This window comes from Eubalaena glacialis, chromosome 3, assembly GCF_028564815.1.
Source record: "Eubalaena glacialis isolate mEubGla1 chromosome 3, mEubGla1.1.hap2.+ XY, whole genome shotgun sequence".
In the NCBI taxonomy this organism is placed as follows: Eukaryota; Metazoa; Chordata; class Mammalia; order Artiodactyla; family Balaenidae; genus Eubalaena; species Eubalaena glacialis.
The window spans coordinates 163,219,962-163,242,805 of NC_083718.1; the positions used below are offsets into that span (position 1 = coordinate 163,219,962).

Genomic DNA, 22,844 nt, shown 5'->3' on the forward strand with positions numbered 1-22,844 from the left:
GGCCCCATTTTCTCAAAACCCAGGATCTGTGATTTCTAAAACAAAAATCTTCTTACATACTGGTTATTTGTTTAATCACGTAAGTGGGCCAGATAGCCCTACAGATTTACATTAACAACAGTCTGATTCTTTGTTCCCTTGTTAAATAAAATTAATGAGGATAAAATATATAAGAAAAAATCTATTAATGAGCTCCATAATTTATCCATCAAGATATTTGGATTTGAATAATGCACTGAAGTACCTAAAAGAGTAATATGTTATACATAAGGTAATGGTTCAGAAGTAAAGCAGGAAATACAAAATATTTGTTACTGCAAGCAATTTTAATACAAAAGTGTGTCTTGTTTTTAAACAGTTCATTGGTAGAGCTTCAGTTTCTGCCTCAATTAAAATCAATTGAGATAATCACACAGCAACGTGGTCGGAGCTGAAGAGGAACAGCAGCTAAAAACCAGGAGCCCCAGACAGCCCCTCTTCATGATCACTTGGTCAGCTGACTTTATTACGCACAAAAAAAAGACGGAAGCAAATGGGACTTCTTAACAAGTGTGCTGGTGAACTCCTTTAAAGGACGAGCGAGTGTTTGTTTTATGTCCACATTTTCAGAATAGGCTTGTGGAATTCATTCCTCAGTTTGTGGGAAGTTGATCGACCATTTTAAATAAATAGCAAAAAATGCAGATAAACAAATCTGTAATTCATGATGCCACCAAGGAGTCTCCCCTTGCCGACGGCCTGGGTCCCGGTGAGCACAGGAGTTATTGGTGGCCGGGTTGGATAGGAAGTTATAAACCAGGACTCTTAAAAACCCCAATGTTCTCACATTTTCTGAACAGTTACATTTACCCCTGAATTCTAGCAGCTATTTGTCCTTTAAACACCTAGTACTGTAACAGTATTCAAAGACAGTATTGCAATGAACTCCTTTTGCTGTACCATGTGCAAACATTACCTAGATGCGGTTCCCTCTCTTCAGCTAAAATTACACAACATTAAAAACAATGGAAAAAGCAGTCAGAAGTGCCCTCCCCTCAGTTCTTGCTAATTGAGGTGTCCGTGATTTACAAAAAAAGAGTTCCTTAAACACTGCAGGATTCTTATTTTTTTTTAATATAATTTATCTTGCTGAGACAGCAAGTCAAGTTTATAAAGAAGATGCATTTAGGAATAATCCTAAAAGATAAAGCAGGTTTACAACCCTGCACCGCACAGAAACCCTATTTAGAGGCTTTTTAAAACTTTAATACACATTTGCATCTTGATCTTTTCGCTTATTTTTCTCAAATATTTCATTTCTGGGCCCCATCCATTACAGGGTTACCAGGAGGCAAATTTTATCTACATAAATATTCACATGAAAATAGTAACTTACAAAAAGAAAAAAATAAGGCAGCTTCATAACACAATTATTCTTTTACACTTTTAACAATATAACTTCTCCCATTCAGAATAAATATACACCCAATGTGTGGAGCAGGATTCAAAGTGGATAGAGGCTTGGGGGTGCTTGTGCAGTGTTACCGCTTGGGACCTGGAGTCCTGGGGGAGGCAGTGGTGGTCTTCTTAGACATGGTGGGGATTTTGGAAGGCTTATTTAGCCCTCTCCTCGAGCTGCCCTGGCCCCCTGCGGCACTGCTCTCTGAAGTGTCTGAACAAGCAGACTGCGTCTCTAAAAGGTCAAAGTCAGAGGCATCGCTTCCTCGCCGGCTGCTGGCTCGACTCCCGGCCCGACTCCCAGCTCGACTCCCAGGGCGACTGGCTGACTTTTTAGGGTCTGGAATTTAAGAATAAAGCCACAGACTTAATAGAGACAGCATTGGAGTGGGGGTGGGGCTGGGGGGGGACGACAAGTTACCAGAGGCCGGGGTTCTTTTTTTTCATTTAAAAAAATTTTTTATTAGAGTATAGCTGATTTACAGTGTTGAGTTAATTTCTCCTGTACAGCATCTCCTATTACTTATTAATTTTTTTAAACATCTTTATTGGAGTATAATTGCTTCACAATGCTGTGCTAGTTTCTGTTGTACAATAAAGTGAATCAGCCATATGTATACATATATCCCCATATCCCCTCCCTCTTGCTTCTCCCTCCCCTCCCTAACCCACCCCTCTAGGTGGTCACAAGAGGCCAGGGTTCTGATCCTAATACCACCTGATATGCTGTGTGACCTTGGGCAACCACAGCCTTTCTGAACCCCGGTCCTCTCACCTACACAGAAGTTGCTGAAACCCTTTCTGGCTTTGTGTTTCTACTTGAGAAGCGTCCTGAGGATTAGAAACCAGCTTCTATCAGCAGCACTGTTATCTCACACGCCCCCACGGTGGAGTCGAGCAGGGCTGTCCCATGGCCTCGGCACAGAGGAGAGAGCCTGCTAGTTGCATGGGCAGACTGAGAATGGGGGCGAAGGGATGGCAAACAGAGAGCAGGAAATGGAAGCCAAATCCCTAGGCTCGCAAAAGGAACATCAACAGGCGAGCAGATGTAATCTTTCCCTGACTTTCTCAGCTCCCCAGCAGCGATAATAAATATGGGGTGTTGGAAAAATTACTAGCAAACTGCCAGGTCCAATACTGGACGGGCTTCTGAGGAAGGCCCCGCTTCAGGAGGCCCTTTTTTCCTTCTACTTTCTCTCAAATACTATCATTTCTGATCAAGAACAGGTGGTCTGGCTTTGGCTGTGAGAGCATCTGCTCTCAGAAGGCAAGGTTCGAGCTACTTGTACTGATAGGAGAAGAAGTCAAGGTCGGCAGGAAATCTGCAGGGCTGTCTTTCGGCATCTCACCTCAGTGCTACTCTCATTATTTGCTCCTTGGGGAGCAGTGAAGCATTGCTGAGAGGCTGCTGTTTCCAAATTCCTAGCCTGGCCACTCCCCTCACCCTCATCCTGCTGCAGAAGTGCTGGGGCAGGTACTTACCTGCCCGATTAGTTTTGGCACCTGTGGAGGCTGGGGAAGAACTATTGCTAGTATCGCCAGCAAGCGATGTTCGACTCGAATGAAAAGTTGGTGTTGGTCGTTTCAACTTGCTGCCTGTTGATGGAATAATCTTAAAAAATAAAAAATAAAAAGGTCATATTTACTTGGTGTAATCTTTGGTAGAAATTCCACTTTAAAAGGTCTACTTAAGCCCTCCTTATGTCTAATCAATTGAAAAGCCAATTAAAAGTCCAGGAAAACAAAGATTTATTTTGAAAATGTCCTAGGTCATGTATTTTTTTTAAAAAATATTTTAGTGAATTTTATTCTAAAGGTCATGTATTTTGAGGATTCCCAAAATAAAGATTTCATGTCCCAATTAAAAGTTTTAAAATGTCTTCCAATACCTTTTATCTTATGGACAAATTTCTACTAAAAAAAAAAAAAATCCTCAAATGGTAAGATTATAGTAGTTATAACAAACAGAAACATGGTAAATGAGTAAAGGAAAAAAATCCAAATACTCCCAAGTATCAAAGTTTTGGGGTTAGAAATGTGACATATGAGTTCTAACCCCAAATATTTAACATGGAGATCCAAATATTACCCCAATCCCTACTAGATAGATGCAGTAACTTCAGTCAAGTAAAGATCTACTTCCTCACTGGCAGAATGCAGATTAAATTACTTGACTTGATCAAATAAATCATTAGGAGAAGCACACAAGAGTGGGGCTGTGATGTCAGGAACAAGGCTCTGAACAAGGAGCCAGAAGAACTGAGCTTGGGTCTGGGCTCTTGGCTTATCTAAATTGGCATCTGTGCCTTGACTTCTCCCTCTGGAAACCAGGGAAGGGTCCTGCCTCTCAGACCCCATCCCTACCACACTCCCTCTCGTTCAGTCCACCGCAGCAACCGGCCTCCTGGCTGTTCCTCCTGTAACAGCCCAGGAAAGTTCCCTGTTTGTTGCCTGAATCTCTTGCATTAAAGCAGAAACTCCATAAAAGCAGGGACTTTGTTTTGTTCCCTGTCACACCCTTGGCACCTAATACCACGTCTGGCACAGACGAGGGGCTCAATAAAAACTTGCTGAGTGAATAAGTCATGTGTGGAAGCACTTCCTAAACTGGAGAAGAGCTGGATAGATGTACATAATCATTACTGCTGCTGATAGGAGCTCCATTTCCCATTTGAGTGTATTTTTTTTTAAAGATTTAATTTGGAGAAAGAATATTTTAAATCTGTTTTAAGTATCACTCATGCCACAGCATGCTCTTCCAATTTTTCTTTGAAATCAATTGTGTAAATTGTTTTCCAGGACTTTTAAGATGTTTATACAAAGAGAAGAGTAAAGCAACCCATTGCATGGTGTTTCTTATATCTTTATAAAGAAAGAGCAAAAGCGACAGAGAGGGATTAACATTCCAGCACAAACCCTCCTGGCCCACACAGGAGGAAGAGCACCAGTTTCAGAAGCTACTGCTGCTGGGAAGACGTGGCGCCAGAGATGCCGGGCTGGGCGTCCGCGTCAGGACACAGCCTGCAGAACACCAGTAGGTAAGGAAAGATGAAACCTCGAAATGAAATGAAACCAAAGGTAAAACCTTGAGACAAAACAAAAATGCTGATCTATCAGAATCCTATGAGAATTGGCACTTCATAATTAAAACATTAAAAATTTTAGAACTTTTGAGACTTTCATGAAACTGGAGCCATTAAAGGAGAAGAAAAGCAGGATAAGCAGGTTGAGTCGTGGGGTTTTAGTGTCAGTGGGTCCCCAGATCATGTTCTAAGCCAGATGTGTTTCTGAATTGGAGTTTTAGCTTGGAGTGGGATGAATCCCAAAGCAGCAAGTCCATTCGTGGGCATTGGCTTCTTGTACCTCCTGCTTTTATTGGCAGAAGCTTTACATGACTAAAGGCAACGCTACCTTTTGTGGCACAAGAACCCAATGTTTCCCAGCAGGAGCTAGAATGCAAATTGTAGTGCTATCACACAAGCCTCTAGTCCACATTTTATTTCTGAAACACTGCTCTTCCAACAGTACTTGGGCATTTTAATGACTGTACTTGAACATGCTTAATTGCTGGCATGTGTGTTCAAATCAAGGCTATAGTAACCCAAGTGCCTAGGCCAAGGAATTCAGAAGCTAAAACCTGAGCCTCAGAGCAGTGTTCACTGATACCGTGTTTGGCTGAAGGAGAGGGCAGCACCCACACCCGGACCACTGTGGCAATACCACCACCCCGGGGATGTGGCTTGGGCGGGGGGGCGGGGGCACCAGCCACTCTTCTGTCCTAAGCAAAGATAGAACACTGTTGAACATGCACCGTCGTTGAATTTCAAGTGTTCATAACTCGTCTGTGTCAGATATGACGTTTGGAGGCTCCAAGAGGCCTGATTATAAACAATATCAATAAACAAATCACCACAGATGACCATTGTTTCTCACCCTGAACAAATATCATTCTAAAGACTGTTAGGAAGTTGTTAAACAATCCAGTCTTAGGCATCTCTTATTTATCTCCAATTTTGGTGAATCCGAGTTAGAAACCCCTGAAAAACACTGGACGAGATGAATCAGCTGTGAGAGCAAGCACCACAGAGATGGAAAAGAGCACGGACTCGTGTCAGGAAGAAGAGCTGGTCAAGTCCTCGGCATGAGCGAGGGCCTGGTCTTGACTGTGTCCTTAGTCAGCAAAGCCATACTCTACCTCGGGGCTGGACAGCTGGAGGTCAGGATAGTGGCTGTCCCTGACAGGGGTGCCAGCTTTACTGTTTACCAACCAGGGTTTGTCATAACAGCGAGAGAACTGAAGTGGAGTCTGTGAAACGGAAATCCAAAGGGAAGGACGGGAATAATTGAAAATGGAACAGAAAGGGAGCAAATTGGGAACATAAAAAAAAAATAAACAGAAGACACTAAATTTTAAAGAAATAGAAGACAAAATAAAATGCGCATCAGTCCAACGGGATGAAAGGGACCAGGCAGAAAGGCAACAGCATTCTTCATCCATCACCCGTCGTAACAACAAACTTCTGTTAGCTCCAGCAGCACAGATAGTGCCTGGATTTTCAAGATTAGTAACTGGATGGGCTCAAACTCAAAATGGGAATATGTGGAAAGAAGCGCTTTGGACTTAACAACCCGAGTTCCTATTTAATAATGTCCTCTTCAGTCATGTTAAAGGTCCGGATCTGTGTACCACTAGGGCCTGGCCAGCCTGGTCTGCATGTCTTCAAGTGCCTCTCCTCACTGGGGTCTTTCAGAGGCTACACTGAACAATGGACATCTGCAAAGCTGGGAGCGGGGAAGGAGGTCACACTGCAGGTTGTACGTACCTTGGTGCCACTGGCTGGGGTGGCTGGAGAAGACGGCATGGACGTACAGCTGTGGTTACTCTGACTAGCACTTGAGCTGGAGCGGGTAGGGGAGGCTGCGCGGGAAGATGGTTTGGACCTTCGGCCCCGTGATCGGAAAGGGGTCATTCCCTGGGATGCCCCCTCAGGCAGGATGAATTTCTCTCTAAGTTCGATGTTAGTTCTACCTCGTGCTAAAAAGGGAATAAACACACACATACAATAACAGTTAACCTTGAAAAAATATATCTTTGATGGTCATACAGATGCTTGACCCCATGATAAGTTATATAATTTATAGGTTTAGTACCATCTGTGGATTCTTTTAGAATAGGGATAAATTCATGATTTATCAGCCTTGTCATGATTCTTACCCACAGCAGACACACTAACTAATAAGCCCCTTGGTTTGCTGTAATAAAGAAGCCTTTGTGTAGAAAGCACCGTCCCATGCTGTGGTCACGATCTTGCCTTGCCACTGTCCCCTGGGGTCAAGAGAAAGCACATGAAGCAGTTCACAAACCTCTGAGGTTAAATCAAAACCCCTCTTTTCTCTCTCATAGTACATGTGTACTTTTTGCTCCACTGTTGCATGATACACGGTAATGAAATAGTAGAGAAAAACAGATCATTGAAATTGACGTCACCTAGACTCTTCTATTTGAATTCAGTCGATAATAATATTAAAGAAAGGGGTCCAGGAACTCAGGACAGTAAAAAGATCCGGACTAAATCATTAAGAAGTAAACATGTGGGAGGAGAGAGAGAGATCAAGACCATGCACAAAACTTGCCAGTGAGAAACCGTTAAGTCAAAAGCTGAAAGCGATGAGAAGCTGAAGGCACACCTGCAGTGGGAGAGGGACATCCAGCTGGAGAGTCTGGAAACACCACTGAAGGCCAACAGTGCTGTCCTGGGGCTTCCTGGAGCCATCAGACCAGAACCCCAAATCTGGATTCGGTCAGAAGATACCAAGTACAGCCAACACAAACATTAAGTGTGAAAGACGCTATGAATTTAGAAGAAATAATTCCTCTGGAATGTGTTCTTAGATTATTCCTTACTGAAAGGTGCTATTCTGCAATCACCTTCTGTCTGCTCATTCATCCCCAAGCTGCTCACTTTTTAGGATGTACTAGATAGATCTAAACAAACAGGACTGCTGGTAAAGCCTGGGAAAAGGGAACCATTAGAAACAAAGTATTTGTCTTTCTTTCCTATATTAGATTTTTTACTTTGGCCAGAAACTACAAGTTTAGAAGATTTCAGGTAATTGTGCCTACCCTCTCTCCTGCCCAACTCCACATGTCCTCAAGAAATTTGAGGAATCTTGGTAGAATCGGATTTTAAATCAGGTTGCATGAGTGTCCAAGCAGAGAGGTTCTAAATTCCTAAATCAAATCCGAATTCTTTTCAATATACTCAGTTGACATAACATATCAAAGTATCAGGTTAAAAGGACTAACTTGCATGATCAAAACCCCTGAGTTACAGCCCAGGCTCTGCCCCCAACTGGGATCCTTCCTGCTCTGGGCCTCTGTTTCCTCAGGCTCACTGATGTCCAAGAGTCCTTCTTGTCTGGACGGTCTAGGACTTTTGGTCCCTGGAATGCTAAGCTGTCTCCTCCCTTCTTAGGCCCCAACAGAACATGCCCTTCAAGGTTCATTCCTTGGCCCTCTGTTCCCTACTCATCCATTTTCCAAACTCCAGCACCTTCCTCAGTGTCCAGTTCTCAAAGAGAATTTCCTTCAGCGCTAACCTGGGTACTTCAGTAAGATTCCACATCGCTAAACACTTATCTTATGTTTGCTAAAGGGCCAAGCACAAGAGTGGACACACAGCAAGCACTGAGATAACACTGACAAATGGAAATCATTACTCAGCTGAGGACTTGGACCCCAAAAGAATTGTTTATGGCCCTAAGCCATAAAGAACTTCAGACGTGTGGTTTAAACCTAGTAGAGATTTAACGGTTCACTGAGCCCACCCTCCCAGAAAACAACACAGTGACACAAGAGGAAGACTTTGAAATGGCACTGCAGATGAGGGCAATGACATTTTAAGTGTAACGATAATAACATGTTCCCCATGCACTGTACAGTTTACAGAGTGTGATCACGTGTAATACTGCACTTGACTGTTATCAGCGACCAGTCAGCATCCCCATGTCACAAAGGAACTGAAGCATTCAGAGGCTGAGGTCAAGGAACGCTGTGGCAGAACTGGGACCAGAACCAAGGTCTTGCACCTGAGCTGCCTTCTGCCCGGCCCAGCTCCTTGCATTCATCTACACTAGCTCAGCCCACTCCGCCTTCCTTCCCCACCACACTACTGTAATCACTGGCAAAGGGTACCGACAACTTCTGCCTCGGGGATGCTTTTAGATTGCAGAAAGGTTGAGATCTACAGAAAAGTACAAAGAATAAAAATTGCTTAATCTTAGGGGACAGGACTACTAAAATGTTGGTGTCTTTATTCCTTTGCACAACCGTGTGTGTATATGTGTGTGTATATATACATAAAAGATACAAAAATATCAGAAACATTCCTCCATGCCTGAAGTGTCTTGCATAACTTCAGCTAGCTGCAAAGTATTGTTTCATCGTACCGACATAACTTATTTCACCGACCTCGTATTTTCTTCACAATTTTTAAAACACTGTACACAACGCTGTGACAAACTACTTGTAAAAAGTCTTTGTGCCCACCCATGATGACTTCCTTAGGATAAATTTCTACAAGTGGATCTGCTGGGGAGAAAGGATGCACACTTAAGGTTTTTGATACTTGTCAACTGAACTACAAAATTTTACACCAATGTACACTCTCAAAAATAATGTATGAATATATTCAATTTACTTCACTCCAGCCAATGCTCTGTGTATTGAGAGAGAGAGAGTGTGTGTACACATGTGTATGTATCAGGTAAAAACCTGATAATCTGACAGGTAAAAACACCTCTCTGCTGTTGTCATTTGCACTCGGGGGAGTTACTATTTTGTTCTTGAAACACTCTCCGCCCTCGGCTTCCAGGACCCCCGCTCTCCTGCCTCTCCCCCTTCTCCCGACTACTCCATCCCACCCACTTCTTAAACGCCGATGTTCCCCTGGTTCCATCCACAGTCCTGTTCTCCCTCTTAGACTTTTGATCTGGTGATGAGTTCATGCACCTGAGACTTCAGCGCCATCATACGGTCCTGCCTAACTCTCAAATACATCCCCAGCATAGACCTCTCCTGGATGCCAGAACCTTACATCCAACTGATTAGACATGACTGAAGCCTGAAACCTGGTTGTTGACGTAGGTCCCTCCCTCCTGATGGCAGTTCAGTCTACTATTGATTCCACCTTCTAATGCCTCTTGAATCCCCCTGGGCCTTCCCTGTACCCCTTAAAATTACGTGGTTCATGGAGTATCTCCTCCACCCTGGACCACTGTAACAGGCTTCCAAATGGTCTCCTTGTTTCTCATCTTAACCCCATCCCTCCCTCACTCCTCATTCCCCACACTGAATTTCTAAATAAAAACCTGATCTCTCTAAACAGCTCCGAATCTTTCCATGGTCTTTCATTGCTTACAGCAGAATTTCCCAAACTGAGGTTTTTGAGGGGTTTCCTAAGAGGAGTTTAGTAAACACTGGATTCTACATTTCTCTCCCTAATGCAATCAATCAGCATTTTATCAGCTCCGAGAAGTCCTGCAGCAAAGAAACCTGTTTAGTTTTAACTCAGTGTCTTCCAAACGCATTTGACCATGATTTTTTTGGTTTTTTGAAGATCACATCTTGGGGGCCAGACCCCAAAGACAGCCATTTCAAGTTCAGTTTTTCAACCACCAGAGAGACCATCATTTTCTAAGAGACTACTGCTGGCCACCGATGTTGGCTGGAACAGGCTTATTAGTTAAAATTCAGTTCTGTTGTTTAATGGGTAGAGTTTCAGTATAACAAGATGAAGAGTTTTGTGGATGGGTGATTGTGATGGTAACACAACAGTGTGAATGTATGTAATGCTACTGACCTTGTACACTTAAAAATGGTTAGGACGGTAAGTTTTTATGTTATGTGTATTTTACCATAATAATAAAAAAAATCAGTTCTAAGCCAAATTGTGTCTTTTAAATCTTCATAAAGTTCTTCTAAATTTTCAGTAAAATTTGGGGAATTAATTTGTCTAATGCTCAGAAACATTCACGGAACCCTAGGGTAAATGTGCACCTATTCATTAGGCAGGGACGTTGTTTTACCTCCATCCAAACATCATGATTTCCTTTGCCATGGCTCAATTCAGAAAGTGAAATCTCCAATTCTGGCAGTACCAGGAACCTACCTAGTTGAATACTTTTACCTTTTACATTTGGCTAAAGCAACGTGCAGTCTGAGACAACTTTCATCTTCTTCAATGACTGTGTAAAGGCAGATAACACGATTGTGCAACACTGGTATTATAATCCCGCCATACATTTGGTACTGTCCTCAGAGTAACATTCTCTATGGTGCAGAGAGCCAAGGAAATGCAACCCAAATGAATAAAAAAAATCCACCCCAAGTGGTGCTTCTATAAGCCACAGTAATCCTCACAGAACCCTAGGTAGCTTCAAGGAACTTTTCTCTTTGTGATGTTCATGCCTTTCTAAGTCATGTATTACATCCACCTGGGCCTTTAAGTGTTCCCCTCGTAGCACAATTTTTTATTTGCTTAGATGTAGCTCATCCTGTCCATCACTGGTAGGGTTATGATATCTAAGATGCTGGGAGTTCTTGACCCTGTAGTCAATGGAACTGGGATGAGGGCATTCCTGGAAAGGCACAGGGGAAAGCCTTACCTTGTTTGCTCCAAGGGATGCTGAAAAAGGCTACTATGTTCCATAGAAAATAGCTCCTAGATGGCCCTCCCAAATCTCCTTGGGGTTCCAATTTCTAGCTAACAAGATAAGGAAAAAGCAAGCAGTGTTCTCCTTGGCCAGCAGCACAATGTTATCGTAAAGAGAGCAAGTACAGCAGGCAGCAAACAGGCAGTCAAAGATTCCAAAAATGTCACATGCAGTATCTCTTTTTGTTTGTTTAGTTCAATCACACACAGCATGAAAAATAAAACCTTATTAATAGACTTGGAAAGGAATAATGTTGTTTTACTGAGTTAAGGTTAAAAAGATATATATATATATATAGCTCCTCATTTAAAACAATCAGAGGGCATTTTTTTTAAACTTTGAGTTTATTTATTTATTTATCTATTTATTTATGGCTGTGTTGGGTCTTCGTTTCTGTGCCAGGGCTTTCTCTAGTTGTGGCAAGTGGGGTGCCACTCTTCATCGCGGTGCGCGGGCCTCTCACTATCGCGGCCTCTCTTGTTGTGGAGCACAGGCTCCAGACGCGCAGGCTCAGTAATTGTGGCTCACGGGCCCAGCTGCTCCGCGGCATGTGGGATCTTCCCAGACCAGGGCTCGAACCCATGTCCCCCGCATTGGCAGGCAGACTCTCAACCACTGGGCCACCAGGGAAGCCCCAGAGGGCACTTTTATATCAAAGAAATTGGTTTGCAATATAATTAAGTTCTAAAACTAATTTAAACCCGCTCTAGTTTTTAATCAGAATAGGTGTTTTTAAGACTACTTTATAAAAAGGAAATCCTAATGAAAATTATTACTCTATTATTACTCTGGTTTATTGGAGTAAATGCAGAATGAGTTAAGAGGAACTAATTCATGAGCGTGTCTGAATTCATGTGAGAACCTTTAGCTTCAAATGCTTCAGATTCTGACTATAAATCACTTCCAAAGAAGTGACATAACAGTACTGTAAACATTTCTGCTCGGTTTATAAGTAAGCCTTACTAATTTAACTATGCAGTTGGAACCAGTAAAACACATGTGAAAAAGGGTGGTGTTGGGTATGTTCGCATCTGAGAGACAGCATGGAGGTCAGGAGCCAGACTGTGCTGGATGTGAATCCTGTCTCTGCCATTAGCTGCCTCTCCTCGGGCAAGTTATTTAACTTTCCTATGCTTCAATTTCCTATTCTATAAAATGGAGATAGTAATAGTAGCTACACCTCCTAGAGGTGTAAATGTGTTATTATTTGTAAGGTCTTATAATAAAACAGTGTGTGGTGTATAAAGCTATAAGTATTTGTTAAATAAACAGAAACTCAAAACGAATTCCATGGGTACTGTCTCAACAGGCATATTTTATGTTTTGTCAACTTATAATAGTTAGAAAAGCTATGGTTTGGCTATTTCAAAGCATTCATAAAGGCAGCAGATACCACAGAGCCAAGAGATGCTACAGTTTAAAAAGCAAAGCCATTCTCAACGGGCTGGGATGTGGGTAAGAGGGACAAAGCTTAAAAGCCAACCTATGGGAGACTGACTGGAAATCGAAGAGCTGGAATCAGAGCGCTTTATTTTACTCCCAGGATGGTGAACTAGAATAAAAAATATATAAACACAAAAAACAGAGCAGGAAACGCAGAAACTGGTCAAGAAAGACAAACTGGCAGACAGTGGGGGAGCCTCCTGTGTACCCACATGCAGCTTGGCTAACAGGAGAAAGGAAAGGAGCAGTTGAACGGGATGTAGCAACTGGAATCTGATCATCCCCCGCTTGCTGCGGCCCTCACACGCCTCTAGCTGCAGATGCCATCGCTCACATTGAGTTGACTGTTATCTTTGGCCTTTGGGCTAAAAGAGTAGACCATTCTCTTTGGCCTTCGGGCCTTTTTAGGTTGAAGCAGACTGAGACCCCATGGACTTACTTAGGTGACCATATGCCTTACAATGCAGTGCCTAGGCTCACTGCTAGGTGTTCTCTATTCCTCTCCTGGTTAAGGGAGCTCCCAGTCCTCCCCTGCCTAGGAGGGGCCCAATACCTTCTCTGAGTTTCAGACGCAGGAATTACAAGCAAAGTCATCTGCAGCACTAACAGGGAACCGACAGGGCTTTATAGGGCTTCTTTCTAGGCTGGTGTTAATTTAACCCCTCACACAGAAACATTTGATGACACCAATAAATTCCCAATTCTCGTTAGCGTGTCCCTAGAAACCCGTCTCCCCTGACAGCATCAAACCCTCCTGCTCTCTCTCCCTGGTCTGCCCTGCACCCCGAGTCCCAATCTGTGCTAGTGGGATGACACCTGGGCAGCTTAACAACAGAATCAACAAACAGACCCCACCACCAACACTCTGTGGAATCATGAAAGATCAGCGGTGAGGGCGTAGCTAACAAGGAACACGAGCTCAGAACGGCTTCTTACCTCGGCAGGGGTCATTTTTCACTAGGAATTCATCCAGGGCCATCCATCCTCCCCCAACGCGGACCATCACTGTGCTGCGCAGGATGCGGACCAGCCGCAGCTGCTGGGAGTCCCCAAACTGCAGGGCCAAGGGGAGATGGTGAGCGAGGGCGCCCGAGAGCAGGGCTAGACTTTCTTTCCTAAGCAGACTGTATTCAGACAGAATGACAATTTCATGGTTTGGGGGCAATTTTAACTCTCACTATTTTGCATTTTTCACAAAAAACTTAAAATATGGAAACGCTAAAGGTCATTATCTTGATGTACTTTCTGTTCGGATAAAGTTAACTGTTGATGGTTGTGACCTTGCTCCAAAGGGGAGGGAGGAGGACAGACAAGGCATTAGCTCACTTTGATTCTTTTAAAGATTCTGCCCAAATTAAAACCCAATGATACAATTCTTTGTTAAGCTAGTCTGTTTCCATAAAAGAAAAGGTAGCTATAAGGTGGATGTCAGCTTCTGAATACAGTGTGCTCGAAAGTTAAATGGAGAACAGCAAATAATATTTCAAGTCTCAAGGAAAACCTTGCAAAGCATCATCATTATTACAAGCTTAGAAGGAAATTTGATTTTCCACATCATTTTCAGAAATAAACCCCTAAGTATTCTCTAATTGTGTTGTCACCAGCAGAAAATTTTCTTCAGCTGAACAAATGATTAGTGTTTATACTAAAATTCAGTTGAAGAAATTAAAATTTAAATCTACCATGCTGATTGTAAGTAGTTTTCAACAATCATTTTGGGATGTTAAAACAAGCATGATTTTCTGATATTTATTTTTCCTTTTTTACTTGCCAAATATTCCTACTTCCCAGCCCTATCAACATTTGGAGTTTCCCATTGCATAAATTATCCTCTTCCCAAAATAAAAGTTAAGAGGTAACAAAAGAGAATCATGCTGAGATCTCAAAACAAAAATCAAACGTATGGTTGGAGAAATGGAATTCCTAAAATTGTTTAATTCAAGGAGAATGTTGAGGGGGGTAATTTAATCACTTAATTAGGATTTTCAAAGTTATAAAGGAGAACCATAACTTTGAAAGAAGGCACAAAATTGAAAATGCCAGAAAGGATGTTTAAGAAGGACCCACAACCAACCTCCCTCAAAATTAATATTTCTGTGGTAATTCTCTGTATTACTTTACACTGATTCAAGCTCGCTGTTTATACAGGCAAGATGATTGAAAAAATATCATCCCCCACCCAAGCCCTTTTCTCTGAAAATAAAAATGGTCCTCCATCTTTCATCTCATGCAGGTTTTAGGTTTTCATACAAAGTGACTGCAGCCACAGCATGGTGTAGTGTAAAGAGCACTGAAGTCGGGACCCAGAAACATGAGGGGATAAAGGTCCTGTCCCGGGAAGGAAGCTGCCCTCAGACACTGGCCCCACGTGTGGGAACGGGGAGGCCCTTTGGGAGGAACTGAGGATTCCACCAGATCCAAGGGCAGTGCCGGCCCGAGTCACTGTTTGGGGTTCTCTCTGGATAAGTGAGGGGAAGAAAGAAATAAGGGCCTATGTGTCCTCCAGAGGGAATCAGGAAGGCACCCCAAGCTGTACTTTATTCTTACATTACTGTGCCCTGTAATTTATTTGTCAGCCTTTAGAATTAACTCCATTGATTTCATTCTTGTTTCCCCCTTAATTTCTTACTAAAGCTCTCTCTGAAAGATTCTAACTTGCTTTTACTGAGCTATAGAGAAAAGGAGGTTTGACCCAAGCCGGGGCCAAAGTGTCTGGGGGAGGCCAGAGAGATGAATGTGGAACGAGTTATAGCAGCTCTAAAAACAGGGACCTGCAGAAATCCGGCAGAGAGGGGTTGCCAGTGAGGCAAAGACCTCCAAACAGTCTTAGAGGCGACAGTAAGGTCTGTTTCCTTCTCTGTGTCACTGCTCTAACATTTGCTGTGTGACTGTTGGCACAGTGGTCCTTAAGGCCTCAGGTGCCTCGTGTATAAAGTGAACTTCATAATTCTGTTCCAAACATTGGAACTAACCCTCTGACCCTCTGCTGGTCAGTGGAGTAGAGGAGGACATAGGTGCCACTTCAAAGGGGCCCCTGGTACCCACATGCAGTCACTAGCAAACAGGTACAACCTTTAGGTACTACTTGGCACTCTTATGCAATGATTTATTTAAAGCCAGTTTGACTGTTCTTGTCTTTAGTTTCTTTCCATCCTTTGTTCTTCCCACTGGCCCAGAATGTTACTGTAGTTGGTGGTTAAAGCAGTGCCTGGAACTTTGATTGAAGGCTTCAAATCAACTCTTAGTGTTTCTGATTTCATATCACAAGACAAATTTTACCCATGCAACTTCCTTCCACTTTAAGACATAGGACCCCAGAGCCCTCAAAAAGATCTAAAAGGTTAGAGTTACCAAGTGGAGTCAAAAGCATTCAATCTTTGCAAGTCTTATTTGATCCCATTAGATTATGCTGGCTGGCCATAATCGGCAAACGTCAGGCTACAGCCAAGTATGAGTTCCACACTCTACTTCTCACATCCCTTATGATTATAAAATATAACATAAGCACAGGTAACTAAAATTTTAGTAAGGTATTTAAACACAGTACCTTAAATACCCTAAGACTTTTCTGACTTAGTGTGCATTATAAAATTTGTGTTAACGGTCAAAAGACTTGGGTGTAAATCAGAACTGTGCTGTCTGGTATTCTGACAAGACTGGGCTCTTTTTTAGAAGTGGGATGGATTGATACCATAGCTTTAATTTCCCCAGAACCATACTACTTTTAACTCAGCCCACCAAAATATCGTCTTCAGCCAATCTAATTTTAAATGGAAAATTATATATACTTATATCCTTTTGTTTCTGAGACAGCTTTACAATACTAGCCCTGCTAGCAGTTTCTCCACTTGGTAAGACTACCAGACATGACCCAGGCATGCTTCAGATTACGTCCTCTCCCCACAGCAAAGAACAGGCAGCATTAGCCACATACACCATTTCCACCAAAAAGAACGTTTGCAAGGCACACTGTACCTGATTGCCGAGGAAGAACTACAGACAGTAAGAGTAAAGGATGGAGGAAAAGGAACAAAAAAAAAAAGAGAGAAAAGAACGTTTTGTCAAATTAACACTAAGGAATGAAAATCATGTAATCATATTACCAGTTCCAAGCAGAACGACACATACTGACCATATTCTTTGTTAACTCATTTCTCTCACAGGTAATTAAAAAAAAAAAAAAAGAAAAAAAACCATTATAAGATTACTTGGAGCCTTATTAACTCAAAGCCCTGGGCTGGATCCAAGGCAGAGTCACCCAACACTCCACTCCCCGGCTCAGAGCAGCACAGTGTAGCTCTGCTGGACCTTGAAGACAGTTGTGACGTGCTAATGGAACCTCATTTTCCTGTTTCTAACTGGGTGCACGTAACTGTGCTATCTGGCCATCTAAATCCTCTTTGCCAATCCTAGATCTTCCTTAGGACTGTAGAGAACCCTGACAAACTGCTGAATACATTTTAGGGGTCCTGTCATAGATCCCTTCTATGCCCCGCCCTGGTCCCCAAAGAAGCTAATACACAGCACGGTTCACTGTCAGTTACGGCGTCGCTCGGCACAGCTTTCCACGGAAGATTAATGAGCCGGCTGAGCGTCCTGTGGGGCCTGGACAGAGCTTCTCCAGCCCTTTCTGAGCCTGCGAGCCACTTGGGCTCACAATGACCAGCTCCCTGGGGGCAATGGTCAGTCATTAGATAATTGTTTCCTTATCTTATGATAAAGGTGCCTCCATTTCCTCAAAGACCTGTTCGGCAGTGAAGAGAGGGCTCTGAAATGTCTCCTATATTGGATCCCATACAAGCTACTGCCGGCTAGATACGGCACTATTTTCCAGATGCAACTATCTGGGGCACTAAAGCTCAGCCCACAGGACACCTGACATTTGGCACCTACAGAGGTGAGGGCCAGAGACTGATCGCATTACAAGTCCCCATTGGCTTTGGTACTCCAAGCATTGGTAACAGGAAGGTGGGATCAGCCATCTGCTGTGTGTCAGGCTGCTTTCACCTGTAAGGGCCACACAGCAGGAATGACCACCACAAAGGACTGGTTTTCTCTTTCTTACCCGGTATTTATTCTCTCCAATCTGCTCCACCTGAAACCTTTTTGCACATTTGCACTGAGCCACTTGTCTTGTGACCTATTGGTTGTGAACAACAGAAAAAGAGAAAAGTGTGAAGGGTAAAGCAAGACTTCCTCTTCAGAGAAACAAAGATTTTTATATGTCATCAGAGAAGCTCTTCATTACATATTTTTTAGGCATCTCAGGCTTTTGACACATGCGTTTATCTTCTATTGTGAGTCTCACTAACTGGGATACTCAGACGCTGAGTATGAAAGAAATTCCCCAGTAATGATACAACACATTCTTCCATCCTGCTTCAAAATTTCCTCAAATGTGCTAATACGCATGCATCAATATTAACTGACTAATAAAGCAAACTAGGAGCTGATTTAAATTTCAACCTAGGAGCCCCAAATTCCCTGGAAGTCAGTCCTGGGCTGCTCCAAGCCACTCTCCAAGACCAGGCCCACTGCCTCTCCCATCCCAGGATCAACTCTATGTGCTACCAATGAATTCACACTTTTTGGTGTGATACAATTTTCAGTGTGATACAGTTCTTAATTAGGCAGAAAGTTTGTTGGGTACACACCATCTTAAACATTACTTTATGTTTCACCCCTTAAATGCTACACACGAAGACGCTCTCCTGCATCCCAAGGCAGGATCTCAGGACTGTTCTAAGCAACATGGTGCCCTGGAGAGGTTCGCTGCAAGCTGCAGAGCACCACACAGAGGTGACTCACTTCGGTACCAATGCATCGACACTGAGCTACAGCTCAAGAGTCGGAGATCCACTGGGGCAACACCATCCAAAAGGGGATCCCCAAAAAGAACTCCAGATAATCACGTCCCAACAGACACGCTGAAGGGCTGATACGGCAATTACACCCAACCAAATTCAGGACAGCAGTAACCTATGGTCAAAAATGTACTCAAAATACAACTGTTTCCCGTACCTCATCTTCAATTTTATCTGCATCAGTTGTTGGTCGATAAGCATCCTTGTTGGGATGGAGAGCAGCCACGAATTCGTAGTAATCAATGTAGCCATCCCCATCGCGGTCAAAAATGTCAGCAACAGCAGTCATCTCTAACTTGGTAGTAGGGAACTCTGGAGAAAATTAATCACATTTTGGAACATTAGCTAAGAGGGCTTACTTGGTTGGTTGGTGGTTATATAAATACTTCTTTAAAAAAAATTTGTCTTGATTTATTTCTGGAAAACAGTACATACTCCCTTTAGAAAACTTAGAAAATATAAAATATTATAAAGAAGATAAAAATCACCAAAAAAAATATTACACAGAGCATACTCAGTTTTTTGGCATTTTTGCTTATAGACTCATCTACCCCCCTCCCCAATGCAATTTAAAACCAGAGGCCTACCAACAAACTTCAGAATTTACTTATCCACTCCACTGTTGTTGGATATATAGATTATTTCAGGAGAGTGACAATTTGGAATTAATAGGATAAAGTTTTTCTACATTTAGATTACTGCCTTGGGTTCTTGACAACTGCTTTCCAAAGTGTGACTGTTTACAATAGCCAGAGTGACTTATTAAAACGTAAACTGGACTATACTGTCTCTCAGATGGAAACCTCTGCTGGCTGCCCACTGTCTTTAGAATAAGATCTGATCCATTCATGATGGCCAACAAAGCCCTGCAGTGATGGCTGTTTCCTACCTTTCCAACTTCACATCTTACCATCTCTAAGGTCATGACACTCCAGCCGTGTTAACCTTTCCATTCCTAGAACATGCCAACTTCATTCCCATCTCAGCACTTTATATCTGCTGTGGCTCTGCCTCTCTCTCTCCCCTGAAATCTTGACATGGCTGGATCCTTATCATCACCTAGGTCTCAGCTCAAATATTACCTCCAGACAGGCCTTCCTGGGCCACCCATGTGAAGTAACACAGCTGTGAGATGTGCTTTGTGATCTTGGCAAGTCACTTACAACTTTATGCCTTATTCCTTCTGCTGAAAATAAATGCGATCATACATTTTGTAAGCTGTTATACAGATGCCAGAAACTGACATCATGAGGGACGTGATATACGACATGATAAATATAATTAATTAGCACTGCTGTATGTTACATATGAAAGTTGTTGAGAGAGTAAATCCGAAGGGTTATCATCAGATGGAAAACAAATTTTTTTCTATTTCTTTAATTTTGTACCTATGAGATGATGGATGTTCACTAAACTTATTGTGATAATTAGTTCATAGGCTGTAAATCAAATCATGCTGTACATCTTAAACTTATACAGTGCTGTATGCTACTTACATCTCAATAAAACGGGAAGGAATAAAAATTTAATCTGAATTCCTATTGAGAAACTGATATTGTAAAAAACTTACTTTAAAAAACATTTTACAGGCGTACCTCGTGTTACTGTGCTTCGCTTTACTGCACTTCACAGATATTCTCCCTCCCCCTTTTAAAACAAATTGAAGGTCTGTGGCAACCCTGTGTCAAGCAAGTCTGTCGGCACCATTTTTCCAACAGCATTTGCTCACTTCATGTCTCTGTGTCACAGTTTGGTAATTCTTGCAATATTTCAAACTTTTTCATTATTATTATATTTGTTATGGTGATCTGTGATCAATGATCTTTGATGTTACTATTGCCAAAAGGATTATGACTTGCTGAAGGCTCAGCTGATGGTCAGCATTTTTTAGCAATAAAGTATTTTTAAATTAAGATATGTACATCGTTTTTTAAGATATAACGCTACTACATACTAAATAGACTACAGTATAGTATAAATATCAGTTTTACATGCACTGGGAAACAACATTGCAATATTTGCTCTATTACGGTGGTCTGGAACCAAACCTACAATATCTCCAAGGTCTGCCTGTACTTAGAACCTCGTTATTCACAAAAGTTAGCTTCTTTTCTATACCTCGAATGTGTTTTGCTTGCCATAATGTGTCAAACAAGACCTGCGTTTTTATTCCCAGCAAAATGATGGAGGTTCTTCCCTCCATCAAAACAATAGACCAATTTTAGTAAGCAGGTACATTACTTCTTCCCTAAGACTACAGCTTTAACTTGAGAAAGACTGTTTAGCCAGAATATAGCCTGCTTCTACAAAGTAGGTGCAAGGAATTATGACTGGACTCACTGGATGCTAGAATGCCATCGATAAACTCCTGACGTGTTATCTTCCCATCCTGGTCCTTGTCAATTCGCCGGAAGAAATCCATCACCCGAGACTTTTTGTGATTCATCCAACGCATATACTTTTTCCTCCACACATCAAAGTCAAAGTTGGCAAATTCCTTCAACTAGACAGAAATCAGAGGTGTCAACAAGACCTATTGTTTGGCCTTCAAACCTGCCCAGAGCATACCAAAACTTTCAGACATCCAGCAAAGCCATGCAGGCCTTTCGAGGGGGACCAACAATGATATCTGTGTATTGCATCTTTTGGGAACGCACACTCTGGCTCCTTCACCTAAAGCCATGATTATTTACACAAGCTGTGGTAAAATGGAGCAGCGAGAGAAACGGTAAGTGAACAACCACCATGGAAAATACGGAGCACGCAGAACAAGAATGGGTGGAGCCAGCCTTGCTTTCCCCTGGCACTTTTTCCCCTTAGATGTAAGAGAATGGATCCTATCCCAGAAGAGACGTCCTCAGCACTCCTCACTTAAGTGATTTTGAAAGGAACTATAATCACACAGAGGCCTATGTTTTCGAGGCTCAGCCCCCCTCCCCACTGGTCTTCTGAGATAATTTGAGTTCTGGTTGGAAGCATCAAGAATCCAGTCCTGCACCCAAGCACATTTCTTTGGGATGGCAGCAGAGGAAGTGAACTGTCCTTCTGACTCCCATTTTAAATATTTGGCCCTGGTATATGGCAGCAGGCCTATGCAGTGGGCAGAATGATGCTGAGCTACTTGGACTATGTCAGTGACACAGACTCAGAATGACTTAAACAGTGCAGCGGTTTTCCCCCTGGTCTTTCAAACTCCAAAGTTGGAAGGAATGGGGAAAAAAGAAAAAGCCAAAACCAAATATGCTTAAAACTCAACTGGATCTACAGAAATAACAACAAAAAACACAGAACACTCACTTCTGGGCATAGCTGCTTTGATATGCACAAATAAAAAAAATATAAAAGATATTAGAAATTTGTTTTAGAAACTAGGAAGTGAAGTACTATATTTTTTAGATTGGTTAATGATACTTCAAAATAGACTTGCTTTTCATAATCTACTGAAGAATAATATTGATAGAATAACAGGACGATAAAAAAATTACTCATTTCAAAATTGGGTAGCTTGTATCTACACAAAAGGCTCAGGAATGGTCATTTTTGTGAGAAGCTCCACACTTGGCGGTGACCTTGCAAAGTTATGCTCCTGATCCTCAACCAAGGCCAGGTGCTGAGGAGGGTCGTGCCACAGGCCGGACCCTCCTGGACTGGCTGGCTGCCTGCTTTCCACCACCAGTGCTACGGCCTATCTGTTGCTGGTTTCCTCACATGTGTCTTTCCTCCCAGGGGGCCTGGAGGACAGAGTCCCGGCCTACACTGCTCTGTTCCTCCTTCTGCGTAAGGGGGTCAAGGCACACAGGTCATGTTCAGAGGGCCTCAGAAGGGCTGTGTTTTGATAAAAGTCACCTCCCTCCAGGGAAGGCTGCTTGGCGGGGCCTCACCTCCTCCAGCCTGTCCAAGGCGTCGTTCAGCTTCCGCTGCCGCTCCAGTGCCAAAAGCCACACCTGCTGCCAGCGGGCAGAGAGCTGGTTGATCCGTGGGTTTTTTGCTTCAGATTGTGAAAGGATTGGCATGGGAGGAGGTGTGGGCTGACTCAAAGACTTTCCTGAAAGGAAAAATAATCAAGAGGTTAGAAAAGCTGCTTTTGTCAGTTTACAAAGAGAAATTGCCATCTGTATAAACCTAAAAGATCTTCATAATGATATCTGGTCAGTAACTGAGAAAAGGAAGTCAGGACCCGGCTACACTTAGACATGGAAGCACACTGACTTAAAAACCATTGATGCTCTTCCCCAGCCAACAGGTCCCTGTCTCATACCTTCAATCGATTCTGTCCTACCTTAGCGAACTGAGGAAATGTCAATGGTTCTGCAGGAGCAGATTTATTTTATGATGAAATTAGCGCAACAGTCAGCGCTGATGACCAAAACATGGAAAAGTCACTGC

At 42.7% G+C, this 22,844-nt stretch overlaps 1 protein-coding gene across 9 annotated transcripts in view; it reads right to left on the reverse strand.

Moving 5' to 3' along the window:
* Positions 1-290: 290 nt before the first annotated feature.
* MACF1 (microtubule actin crosslinking factor 1) overlaps positions 291-22,844 on the reverse strand; it is a 339,529-nt gene continuing 316,975 nt past the window's right edge. For 3 of the 9 annotated variants that reach the window (XM_061184453.1, XM_061184456.1, XM_061184458.1), the window contains exons 90-99: positions 22,340-22,503; positions 20,799-20,961; positions 18,616-18,770; positions 17,660-17,734; positions 16,570-16,587; positions 13,531-13,648; positions 6,261-6,472; positions 5,633-5,743; positions 2,920-3,049; positions 291-1,777 (exon numbers count right to left, since the gene is read on the reverse strand). In XM_061184453.1, the coding sequence (XP_061040436.1) occupies positions 1,521-1,777; positions 2,920-3,049; positions 5,633-5,743; positions 6,261-6,472; positions 13,531-13,648; positions 16,570-16,587; positions 17,660-17,734; positions 18,616-18,770; positions 20,799-20,961; positions 22,340-22,503 (1,403 nt within the window). In that variant the 3' untranslated portion in view covers positions 291-1,520. The remainder of the gene's footprint in view (positions 1,778-2,919; positions 3,050-5,632; positions 5,744-6,260; positions 6,473-13,530; positions 13,649-16,569; positions 16,588-17,659; positions 17,735-18,615; positions 18,771-20,798; positions 20,962-22,339; positions 22,504-22,844) is intronic. The other 6 variants (XM_061184459.1, XM_061184454.1, XM_061184455.1 and 3 more) reach the window with 6 other exon arrangements.